The sequence below is a fragment of the Thunnus thynnus genome, chromosome 15 (assembly GCF_963924715.1).
Source record: "Thunnus thynnus chromosome 15, fThuThy2.1, whole genome shotgun sequence".
In the NCBI taxonomy this organism is placed as follows: domain Eukaryota; kingdom Metazoa; phylum Chordata; class Actinopteri; order Scombriformes; family Scombridae; genus Thunnus; species Thunnus thynnus.
The window spans coordinates 26,934,819-26,947,764 of NC_089531.1; the positions used below are offsets into that span (position 1 = coordinate 26,934,819).

At 38.0% G+C, this 12,946-nt stretch overlaps 1 protein-coding gene across 4 annotated transcripts in view; it reads right to left on the bottom strand.

Moving 5' to 3' along the window:
* ptprua (protein tyrosine phosphatase receptor type Ua) overlaps nucleotides 1-12,946 on the bottom strand; it is a 229,801-nt gene that overhangs the window by 95,524 nt on the left and 121,331 nt on the right. For 3 of the 4 annotated variants that reach the window (XM_067611584.1, XM_067611582.1, XM_067611583.1), the window contains exon 4: nucleotides 6,313-6,394. In XM_067611584.1, coding sequence (XP_067467685.1) covers nucleotides 6,313-6,394 — 82 coding nt within the window. Of the gene's footprint in view, nucleotides 1-2,568; nucleotides 2,658-6,312; nucleotides 6,395-12,946 lie in introns of those variants that run through there. The other variant, XM_067611585.1, reaches the window with a different exon arrangement.

A 12,946-nucleotide genomic window follows, 5' to 3' on the forward strand; every position in this document is an offset into this window, starting at 1 on the left:
TCTCACCAAAACACACTGTATGTATCTTTGAGAACTGACAAATGTGTTAAGGGAATTGACTTCCTCATGAACCACTGCAAAGCTTAATTTTTTTTAAACCTACATTATTTACAAAAATGTTTGCTAGCTGACAGTCTTATTTCCTGCCTTTTGTTGATATGTTTCTTAGAGTAGCACTGAAGAAACAAAAAAGGGACCTGCTCATCAAAACAGCTTCTCGAGTGGTCAAAAAACTCCACTGAGTTTTTTGGGGAATAGAGCTGGGGAATATTATTTTTTTATTCAACTCCTGAATTTATGGCTATAGATTTTTCACTATGACATCAGAGCTGACCTGTCTGTCTGTAGGCTGCTGCTGACAGGACTGTCATAATAAAATGATGCCTGACAGTCATAAACAGATCGGTTGGACAAGCTGTGGCTAAATTAGCTTTTAAATAAAGTTTATGTCTTAATGACACATATGCAATCTTGATCCACTCATGGGAAAAGGGAGATATGACATTAAATAGTGAATATTTCTCCCACTAATTTCAGAGATTAATGTTTGGATCGATTACAGAACATTTTTATTAACTAAGCTAAGCTGTTACTGACAATTTGGTTCTTCTTTAAAAAGGACATGATATCTTAATTTGCTTTTGGGAAGAATTTTCACCAACAGTAATAAAGTTGTATAATTAAACAGCATGTCTGAGCAACATTCACAAATTAGCTAACAACACCTAACATCTGAAATTAAATAAAACATCAAATGATCTTAATTTTGTCTAGTGAAGTTGTTTTCGATTCTGTGATGTTTAGAACGTTTAAACTATAAATAACTGCTTCAGATTCTCCACCTCATCGACCCCACTACTGCTGCTGCTGCTAGTCAACAATACGTTGAGGGTCATCAGATCATCAGGTTGCGTATTCCCCATATCCTGCTCCTTCACTCTTTATCCTAATAGTGCACTTTTTTGCAGAAAACACACAAACCTGCCAACTCTGCAGAGATCTTTCTGTTAACAGTTAAAGCGACTAGATTGTGTGAGATTGGTAAAAAATATTGATACCTTGATATTAGTAGGGACATGCCCATACCCAAATCTACACTCATGCTTTGCTGCTGTTCTGATCAGCACAATCAAAGATGCTATATATACAGTATGTGTGCTTCTCACGAACACATCAGAGTGACATTTTGATTTGTGCAACTGTAATACAGACAAAAAAACCTTTCACTGATACTTACAAGCAGAAACACCAGTGATGCTAACTTGATAGTTTTGAGAGTCCGTAGAAATATTGAGAATGGCATGCTTCGAAGTACTGTGATAAAGTATTTTAAATGAAAGCAGCCGGTACAGATTACAACTGATTTCTTTCAAAGCAGATTTTTTGACTTGTCATAGCAGGAAAAGCACAGGTGTTACTAATAACATTAATGATGGCTCCATTCTATTCAGGTATTCAAGTAAGCCGTGACAATGTGACAGAGAGACAGCACGCACAATACCAGGACCCTGAAACTGAAGAAGCTAAACACAATTCAGCAATCACAAATTTGATTACTTACACCTGTGCTTTTCTAACTGTGACATGCCAAAATATATTCAGGGAAAAAGCTCTGCTGTTAGGGATGCTATAAAGCATCAGGTAATACCTGTGGGAAAAAAGTGCTACCCTGTTTTTTCTTATTTTTGAGTTTCTAAATTGAAGTGGTACTTCACAGTTTCACTAATGCCCTGGTTGGCTATGCATCAAGCTCCAAATTCAAAGTGTTGTGATCTTCACTGTATCTACAATTCTCTTTGGAGTATTAAAGCATTCCTAATGCTACATCATTTGCATTAGCTAAGTTTAAAGTTGGCACATAGTATATCATCAACAATACCAATCAACATCCAAAAATGCTCTCTCACTCTTTTCACATGTTAATTAGGACAAAAGTTGAACTGAAGAGTATATCATGCTGGTAATTTTGGACCATAGCTGATGGTAATTATATTTTGTGCTAAGCTGTAGCTGAATTGGACCATTTTCATGCCAAAACGAGTTAATTTCTTCTTGGCAGGCAGAAAAATGATTGAACCAGCATTAGTCCTTCATAATACTAAAATCACGCCAAATAGGTCAAACTTTATAATTGTGACTGAAATCAAATTTTAACTGATACTATTCAGTTACTGGCTACAGTCATTTAATGCTAATGCTAGCTAGCAGAAACAACAACTGATGTTTTGTTATAAACATGAAGGATAAAATTTACATTTTGTAATAATAATGCTTGCTATATTGTGAAAGCGTTTTTAGTGCCAGGCCCATCTTTTTCTCAACTGGCTGATTTTCTTCATCAAATGTAGCTAAAAACCACAGTAAAGTTATCTTCATAATGAATATAAAATAGTAGGGAGCTAGCTTACTCATCTTCCCACCCTCAGTAACTTATATGCAAGCAATGAATATACTGCAAAACAACATTGTATATTTTGTGATTACTGGAAGATGAAGACAGCTAGTCTTTGTATATTTTATAACAGCTATATATCTATGAATACATCCAACAATTCATAGCTGCTTTACCTCAATCATATAAACCTAGAGCTGTGCTGACGCTTGTTCTGCTGGTTGTAAAAAGACACTGTGAAGCATAAAAAGGTAAACGCTTCATCACAAATGGTGGATAAAACAGATAAAACACAGAGGATAAAACAGTTTGTCTGCAGATGGAAAGCTAACAGCAGCTCTGTTTATCTCTCCACTAAAGTGAAGTAATGCTTTTTATATATTTTTTTGTTAAAAAAAAATCCATTCATTGGTCTCTGTTTGGTTCCAATTGCATCATTGTTCTCTGCAGCTTCCAAACAAAGGTCTCCTCACAAATACAAACCAAACTAATGAGACTGTTGTAAGTAAGGTTTTTCAGCATTTGGGTTTTTCACACAATGATGAATTAAACCCTCCCACATCACACTGGAAAAAATTCTCAGGCATCTGAACAAAAATAACGATATAATGAGAAAATAATAACCTTGATCATATCAAACAGATGGACCACACTGACTGGAAAAATCCTGCTGTGGTGTAAACAGGATGTGGTGTGTGGCAACTTATTTCTACTGGACACCAATGCGATGGACAAAATTAAATTCTGATGCAGAGACCAGCACTATCCACACAACACACACTCTGATGCTTGGTTTCCACAGTAACCAAAAGCAACATCTGGCTGAGGATGGGATGACAGAAATTGCATCCCACGTTTTACTTATTGCTCATTTTTCTCTTTCCTCTCTGCAGTGCTTGTCATGCTCTACCCGTCCAATAAGCAGAGTGAGAGGGCTCTGCGGTAACTCATTTCCACAGGTGCATCTCTCCATCAACACCTGACTCATTTCACGTTGAAACCTTGTATGCAATACAAGAATATGCGGACTGAAAGTAAAGAGAGCTGCAGTGAACTTGAATAAATGAACAAGCAAACTATATGTGATGTATTACAAAGATGTCTGTTGTGGTGCCAGTCAGGTTATTTTGTCTGAAGGAAACAAGCGTTTACTTTCAAGTCATCTTTAAGGGCAAGGGTTCACAGCCCCAATTATAGGAAAAGTCATTTAAGGATGAGGCAATTGCATTAATAGTTACTGAGAAAATTTAATTTCAAATCTAAATGTCCAGTAGTGTGTATATTTGACCTGTCTAGCCTTAATTAAAACATAAATAGAGGCAAGGTAATTTGAGTCTCAAAGGCATTCCAACTGTCTGGGATGTTGGTTCTTTAAATTAGTTATTCTGCCGTTTGATGCAGGAGAGATTGGTCTTGACTGAAACACGTGTTTAGAATAAAGACACGGACTCCAGAGAAAAACAACACAAATGTCAAATGAGTAGGAGCGCAAAATGCAGTTGCCTTTAAGTTGAATTTTTCCTAAGGGAGCATGTGATTATTCTTGTTGCCTGTGGGGAAATTTGTGCCAGCTTATTAATGTTTACTTACATGTTTGTGAGTGTGTGAGTGTGTGTTGTGGAGTTGTTACGGGTGATTGCTTTTACAGCTACACCAGCTGGAACAAAATAGTGACTTGTGTGTGCATGCATGAATTTATGTATACTTGGCATGTGTTTTTGTATGAATAAATGAGTTGTGTTTTATGATTTTTGTGTTTATGTTATGCGTACAATTTATATAGCGGCCACTAGCAGACACAATGTGAGCTACTAGGCATGGTGAAGGTCCAAGCGCCACCAAGGGTAAACTAAGCCTGAGTCATATACCAAAAGGCCCTGGCATGGGTTAGGGGAGTACTCTAACCCATCCAAAATCACCATGGAAATGTATCCTGCTCCATCGAGGACAGGGTGAGAGGGGGCAAGGGGTAAACTTTGAGATGAGCTTGGGCAAAAAAAGAAGAAAAGAATCAGTGCTGATTTTTGAAAGGGTTATTTCAGTTCCTCTGTCTGTTCCCCAGTGAAGATTCAATGATTTATAACATGCGGACTGCCTGATTTTTCAGTAGAGCCAGAAAAAGGATATCTGAATTTCATGAGCTCATAAATACCCCACATTATCATTCATTAACATTTTCCCACATTTATGCAGCTACAAAACAATATTACCATTCTCACAGAAGGACAGAGTAGATCTAACCAGTAGAATATGACAAAAATGCTAGGTTTTGGAACATGACAAGTGTCAGTGTTTTTGAATTGAAGTTGTAGATATTTGGCATATGACAGCGATGTTTAAAGCTGCATTCATTGGTTTCTTTAGTTGGGTCAATTAAGGGGCAGGAGAACAAGCTGAAAACACAACATACAGCGTGTGTAATATTAAAAAGTTGTTAGGGCTTACAGTATGTGTTAGCATCCAGCAGACAAGGAACAACATTGTCATTATCTTTCATTTAGAGTCCATTTTCTGGCAATGCGATGAATATGAATCTAATAAATTGTCTCCTTTTAGCTCTACTTTGGTATCTACCTACTCTACCAACTGTCACTGTTCAAGACAATGAGTAAATGAGTTAATAGTGTTATGCAGGTGTGAGGGACAATGTGGTAGGGGCTTGGCTAACTTGAACAACAGCTCTGGAGAGGAAACTGTTCTTTAATCTGCTAGTCAGAGCAGCTTCAATTCTGTATCTTCTGCCAGATGGTAGGAGGCTGAAGAGATGGTGACTGGGATGGTTTATTTATGGTGCAGAGAGTTTGTCAGATATCTGGGTCTACTTTGGATTTTGATCATTTGGCGCTGGGCAGGTAGTGTACAGAGAATTTAACAGAGATTTCTTATTTAAAACAGCTGCCTGCTGCAGTTTGTGGACTATGAGTGACACCTTTCGCATTATACAAAGTCATTTGATCTATTAATGATATAATATTAATTACTGCAGCTGTAAAATATATATAAATTTGAGCAACTGTAGAAAGCCTTTGATAGATAGCTGAGACAATCATGACTCAAAACTACTCAAAGGCTTACATTATAATCAATTTCGGTTACTGGGTTTCCAACAATATCCAGTGTAGTACCGGCCAATTATAGAGTTGTGTAATGTGACACTCTGCATCATATTATATGGAGGGCATTAATAATTAGTGAAACAGATAACTATTAAATTGATAAACCTCCTATTTTACAAAAGCCCAGTGGTGACTTGCATTTCCATTTAAAACCTATTAATCACTGTGCTGGCACTGTTCTCTCTTCCTGGAAGTAAGTATGGGCCAGTGGCGCTCTACTTCAAGGTAGGCCAATCAGATCAAAATTAGCTTTTTTCTATGGTGTCCAAAGGAGCTAATCATCTTGAAAACAGTACAGCAGTGAAAGAAGAGGTCTTTTTAAAAGGTCTTGAAACATCTCCACGAAGCCTGTGGGTGGGTGGAGACCAAAGGACTGTGGGGGGTATAATGGTGAATGTAACAGAACAGAAGAGAACGCAATGTAACATAACATTCATAAAGAAAAAAATCTTCAAGAGAGGATCAAAGTACAACCACTAGCTGTCCTTTTTCTGCCTGTAACATCACATTAGCTTTAAAAGCTCTCAGCTGGGAGCATAGTGATCAGAGGAAAAGGTCAGCCATTCTTCCAGGACAAAAGAAAAGCCTCCTGCTGTGTTATTGTGGCCCTGACTGTCAGACAGGTACTAGGTATATGTGCCTCAGTTGCCCCCCTGTCAGCAGAGATTGCCTCATATTCCTCAATCACCCCCGTGAAACTGTTGAGCTTCCTGGGCAAGGCTTCCGATGTTCAGTCGGACACTTTCCCCGGGCTCAGTAAAGGTCAGCAGGCAGGCTATGAGCAGTGCAGAATGGGGTACTTACAACAGGGGTAATTGAGAAGCACAATGTCGTCCAAGGCAATGTAGCCCTGTCGCTCCTCGGAAACGGTTGCTTCAAAGATGACCTGTGGAGACAGTGGATAAATTAAATGACTACACACAATTACATCTTGAGTGGCAAGTAGATTAACAGAAGAAATTTAGAGGGATGGGGTCCTTCCAAAGCCTGCCAAGAACAGAAATACACAGGTTTTTGTATTAATTCTTCACAGTTAAGTTTTATATTGGCATTAAAACAGTTATCAGAAATGTTTCTTGCATCATTGGTCATTTCTGTTGTCATATTTTTCGCAGCAATATAATCACAACTATAATATAATTTATTACCAGAACCTTTTCAGGTCTCTAAACCATCAACAGGGAAATATCAGGATTTGGTATAAGCCCCTCAGAAGCACTTTCTAGAGCCACTATTTTGTACTAAAGTCCTTTGGATCATACAGAGAAAACTATCAAAGAAGAGGCAAAGATACTAATTTCTACAACAATGGCCTGAATAGTTCTGAATGCAAGGCAGCCACAAGTCAGATGGGATTGCAATGTTCATAAACAGGTTGGATTGCTAGGTATATATGCTTGAATCAATATAACCCTTAAATCCAACATAGCTCACAGACATGGGACCCATTACCCTTACTCAAATCTCAGATCAAATGTGCCATATCTTGATCATTAATCAGACCTTAACCACAGTAAATCCATTTCCTTCTCTTTAATCTCATATATAAACATAAAAAATCTTTATGAATAATGTGCTTTTCCAAATGGGCACCAAACATGATCAAAACCACTGGCAGGAGCATTACTCAAAAGAACACAACAAACATGGACTGTGATCAATGTCATTCACTCATTCACTATTCACTGCACACTGTATACTGTAGGGAATTCTATGTATACATTATGTCAGATGGCAAAATCAATTTTCAGAGACTCCTCAGGTCATTCCTTTCATTCAGCAGCCGACTAAATTAACCTTCTCCCCTGTCTATGCAATGCATAATTATAGTTAATGTACACTGTACACTGTGTACACTAAGTGTTTCACTAAATACACTAAATGTTACAGTACATTGTACTTGTAACATGTAGTGTACACTACTTGTTGAATTGAGTTTGTTTACTTGTCCTTTATTTGGGAACCACCAAACTGGCTACCTCCAGACTGTTTTCTTTCAATCAGCACATCTTACACAAGAACATCTTTGTCACATCTGTGTGGGGCTGGCTGCTTGACGACTTGCTGGGCTCAAAGTAATGTCACGTTGTGTTATATGCAGTGTTGGGCAGTAATGTGAGTACTTTCTTCAGCAACGAGTAGTGTTCTCCTTTTCTTCTTCTACATGTGTTACAGACAATATGTTACATGTGGCTGTGGGGGCTTTGAAGATTTTTAAAGACACAGTTGACGGAGCTGAGCTGAAGTATGAGCAAAAGTAGGCTATATCTTATCTTTTCTCATAAGTAACAAGTAATGTAACTACTTTCTTTTGCTGTTGAGTAATTAGTTAAGTAATGTAATTACTTTTTCAATAGTAATATGTATTATGTAAGTGATCACATTTTTCACATAACTTGTCCAACACTGGTTGTAAGACGGTTCTTTGATTGGACATTTGGTTGTATGTGGCTTAAAAATGCATGCATTAACAATATACTGTAGCACAATATCCTTTAAATTTAGGCTTTACTACCTTGAACAATGGACTTCAGCGGACATAATGCATCCATGTTTGTTTGGTTTCCATGCTTTTCCATATTAGTATGTGCCAAGCTGGATATATCAAAGGCCTTGGAAAATCCAGTTTCTCGGTCATCAGTATGACATGGATGTTGACTTCAGCATTATTTACAAGTCAGTAACTGGTTATTATGGTAACTCCAGTATGACATGAGAAGTGCATAAGCCTCTAACAACCCACTGCCAGCCAGCCTTCAATCTCTCTTTATTTAGTCGTCACTACCTCTGTCTGCACTGTCACAACTGTATACTTTATGTTAGGCAATGACTGTAGCTTAGACAGTTATGGAGAGCTGACTGCCTATCATTCTTATAACATAAAGCCAAGAGAATTTTATAAGCATTCAGACACCAAAACTTTCCACTCAATATAGTCTGCTTTTGAACAATTTTTAAAAGCCACAATACTCATCATAGTTTAGTCATTCTTAATCATTTATGTTATTATATTATACATCATAGTGACCTCTGCTGGCTTTTACAATGAGTGCACACAATAATCAAGCTAACAGACTTCACAAGATGACATTTAAGATAATTGATTTCTAAAAAGCTGAAAAGAATAAAGACTTTTTCTAGAAGAGTGACTTTAAATTCAAAGAAACATCAAATAACATATTTCCTCAAATAACCCTGAAACGATTTGATTTTGGGCTCATTTAATTAGACTTAATGAAATAGTGAGTCTAAGATGTATCCTTTTACCTCACCAAGCCTTGGAGTGCAAAATAAATGAGTAAATCCCTCTCTCCTTCTCTTCTGTCCGTTTTATCTATCCATATCCATACGGCAGCTGCAGGAGTCCTTAAACAGCCTAAATATTCACTCACTCATCTAAATGAGCTGGGTGCATGCAGAGCCTCAAAGTGAATAGAGAGGCCTCCCAGAGTGCAACAAAGTCATACTGGATTACCAAGTAGTAATTACAGTCAGTAGAGCTCAAATCATTCCCTCTGCAAGTAACTCTTTACTTTTTACTACAGCACGACAAACTCTGAACATGAGGGTTGAGTGCATTAACAGCTGGTAAGATGAAAGCTGTAACTGTACACTACATCTAATCTCTATAAACAGATATCTACGTATGAATGCAGAATCTGTAGGCAAGGGACAAGTTTCCGGTATCAGAAGCATCTGGTTCTGGTTTCTGGTTGTAGTCGAATGGACCAATCATGTCTGAGCGGAGATGGCACTTGAAATGTAGGTGGAAAGAACACATGCAGGTAGACAAAACACAATCAAATTAAGACTACAGGAACATGCTTTGGTTGCATGCAGGCAAACAGTCCGTGTGGGGAGTGAAAGAGGCGAAACCCATCGTCTGGACCTCAAACACCTACAAAAAGTTTCATTGGTGTATTGTGTGGAGAAAAGTTCGACTTCGAAAAAAACAAAAAACAAATTGCTTTCAAAGTCGGATTACACAATTTCCTTTGAAAAAATTACGTGAGTTGGCGAAGTCATCTCTCAACTCCAACTCAATTCTCGCATCTCAAGTTGCTAATCTGATTATAAACAATGACCAGCGTACGGAAGAGGAAGTCTTAGCCTGGATATCCAGTGAAGTCAGCAGTTACAGCCCCCAAAACACTGGCTGTTGCCCCCAGAGACTAAATCGTCATCAGATGATAGCCAAAAGGTTCCGAGATTGTACTACATCAGACTTGTGTTTGTGTGTGGCCGCAGGACCACTCTTACTACCTCTAGTTATCTATGCCAAAGCTCAGTGGAAGTCAGACTGTGACTGTGCACTCGATTGCAATGTTGACAATACATCAGGCTTTAAGTGCCTAGGGCCAATCAATACCACAAAAGGCCTTGGCAGATGGATACAGATGAAGGCTTTCTTTCCACTAATTTATTTTTATTTTTCATTCCTATGTCGGGCCATTAGAGACGTCTGACCGATTAACTCTTCAATTCATCACGCGTCAACGCACCCACCACCATCGATTCACTCAGCTCCGCACTTTGAGCCATCATTAAGCTCCTCTGCATCTGCCCTCACTTATAGAAAAGTGTGTTTGAGTATGACTGTGCCAGACACTGAGGAATAACCTTGGCATCAGACAGCCTTGCGCTCTCAAACACAAGCTATAATACAAATGGCTACAGTACAATTGTTAGTTTATACATATAAAGCAGGGCACTGCAAATGAGACAATTCGCTCAGTGCATTAAGGGTAGAGTTGGACGGGAGATATTACAGCGGCCCAGAGAGCTCATTCAATGCAGCTAAAAAAGAACACATGCATGGACAAAACACAATCAAATGAAGAACACATCTTCACCAAATCAATAAAACATATGCTGCATAACAAAAGACACAACAAATACAATATATGTATATGTAGTACAGTACAGTATACAGTGCTATATTGACAATAACATCTGAATCATGCAATCAGAATGTTAAAACTGAAACAGTCTGTCTTAAACAACAGTCAGATGTCCATATGAACAGTGAAAGAGGTTTTCCTCGCTGTAATCATTCTTCCTGTTCATGCTGGCTATTAAAAGATCCTCTTCAAATGTGCTTTCAATGTAAGTGATGGGGGGCAAAATCCACAGTGTGTCCACACAGTCATTTAGTGCAAAAATGCATTTAACAGTTGATGTGAAGCTTATATGAGGCTTCAGCAGTCTGAGTTAGTCATATCAAGTGGATATCTGCCACTTTCAGTCTTTTCAGTATCAAATTCCTTCTTTGTGTTTCCTCACACAGTGTTTCCCTGTTGAGCTGTGGTGGAAGAATAGTGACAAAAAGAGGAACTTTGGCACTAAAAAGACTAACATTGAAAGATATCTACTTGACTTGAAGCTTCATATCAGCTTCAGATAAACTTTTAAACACATTTTTGCACAGAAGGAGGACTGTGGATTATGTCCCCCACATCACTTACATTGTAAGTGCATTATGAAGGGATCTTCTAATGATTACAGCAAGAAAAACCTGTTTCAATGTTCATTTGTTGTTGACTGATATTTTAAGGCAGACAAAGAAAAATTGTAAACCTGTTCTTTAACTTGTAAACTCATTTTCCAACACCATAAAAAACGGTAGTCAACTTCTGTGCATATTTGATTGTATTTTAACTGTATTTGGTTGTGCTTCCATGTTTTGGTTGTATATAGTATATGTTGTCTGTATTTGCAGCATATTTTTGGATTTGGTTGAGTTGTTAAAATTTGAGGTGCAATTTGCAGTGTGTTTTGTTATCCTGGATATATGTTGTCACATTGGTGAGTATGTTGCTCAATTTTTTTCCTAAATGATGGCCATGTATTGTATATTTGCTTATATGAAACAAAGTACATTGCTCTGAAAGAAGGATATATTACAATATGTATAAAGAGAATGATAGTGAAGGAAAAGAGCTAGTGAAGGGACACCTTGCATAGGAGGAAGAGACAGAAAGTGGAGGGTGGAAACTTAAGCCAGCTGATATTGTTTGTCATGAGGGGGCCTGATAGCATCTTTAATATTTGATAGCTATGTTTCACCCTTTTCCAATACTCACACAAGTAGGCACGGAAAAAATCTATTTCTGCAACGATTATAAAAGACGGATTTGTCCAATTGAGAATGTCCTTTTTTCAGGTGATGTCATTCCCCAGCCTTCTCTCAGCCTCTCCCAGGCTTTTGTTGTGACAAAACGAGCAACAAAGGGAGGCCTGTAACACTGCAAAGACACAATCTGTGATGTGTGAATCAAGGTTTGGTTTACTGAAACCAGCAGGGTGCCATCTCCCAGGATGGAGTGCTGTGTCATTGTCAAAATCACACCAGAAACGAATCCAAATCAGGATGTGAAATCCAGCATGTTCTGGCATAAGAACAGCGACTGTAGACAGTTAAAGAGAAGGAAGCAGGTGGACAATCACATTTGATATGAAAAGCATGCAAGTATTTTAATATGCACCTCTTGGAGCATCGTGTTTGGCTCATAAAATTCAGTGCTAGAGAACTCATAGTGTACATTAACAAAATCCATAATACATCCCAGGAGGCCTTCCAGTGAATACATAAAATCACGAGTGGTAGCAGTAAAAGGGATTACATTAAAAACAAGCTTTGCACAGTAATTACTATTTTTAGCTTTTAGTTTTCATTAGAGCACTGCAGAAATGGTGCGTGCACTAATGATAAAGCCCTCAATTGATATGTGGACGCCATCAATTTTCATGAGGACTTTAATTAATTTAACGACTAACATGCAATCGTTTGAGGAATGTGGTGAACAAAATTTGCAACAATGTTCTGTTAATTGATTTCCTCAGCTAGAATGAGGCCAACACTATTGATCCACATTGGCATTGTGGCAGTAAAACATTGAAATATATGATGTTCAATTGCGCCTACCATCTTCTCTCTGCAGGCTGAAGAAATATGGTGAGGTGTACAGTAGTTCCACTGCAGTGTGCCACTGGAGGACAAGAAAGCATATGCTGAATGTTTTCTTTTTGCAAGTGTGTGTGTGTGTGTGTGTGTGTGTCAGCCTTTGCTTAACAACCCAGGATTTTAGTACCTGGCTATAGACATTTGGTGCAGCCACACCAGAGAAGGTAATGGACACTAAAAGCTTCTCTTTCCTATTTAATCTGCAAAACTATATTTTTAATTGTATAATTATTTTAATGTTTAAGACCTTATTTCATACTATATATTATAGAGAGTATTATCAAACAGCTACATAAATATGTAATCTTACCACTACAACAAAAAAAATCCAAAGCCTTTTTATATTGGTAGCAGGGTTGTAGCCAAGACTTTAGAAATACAGAGGTCATGGAAAGAGTCAGAGTCCTCCCTGTGCCCCCCATACATAACTGGACATGTCTGTTGTCTTTTGCTCACTGAATGCAGGGGGTCTTA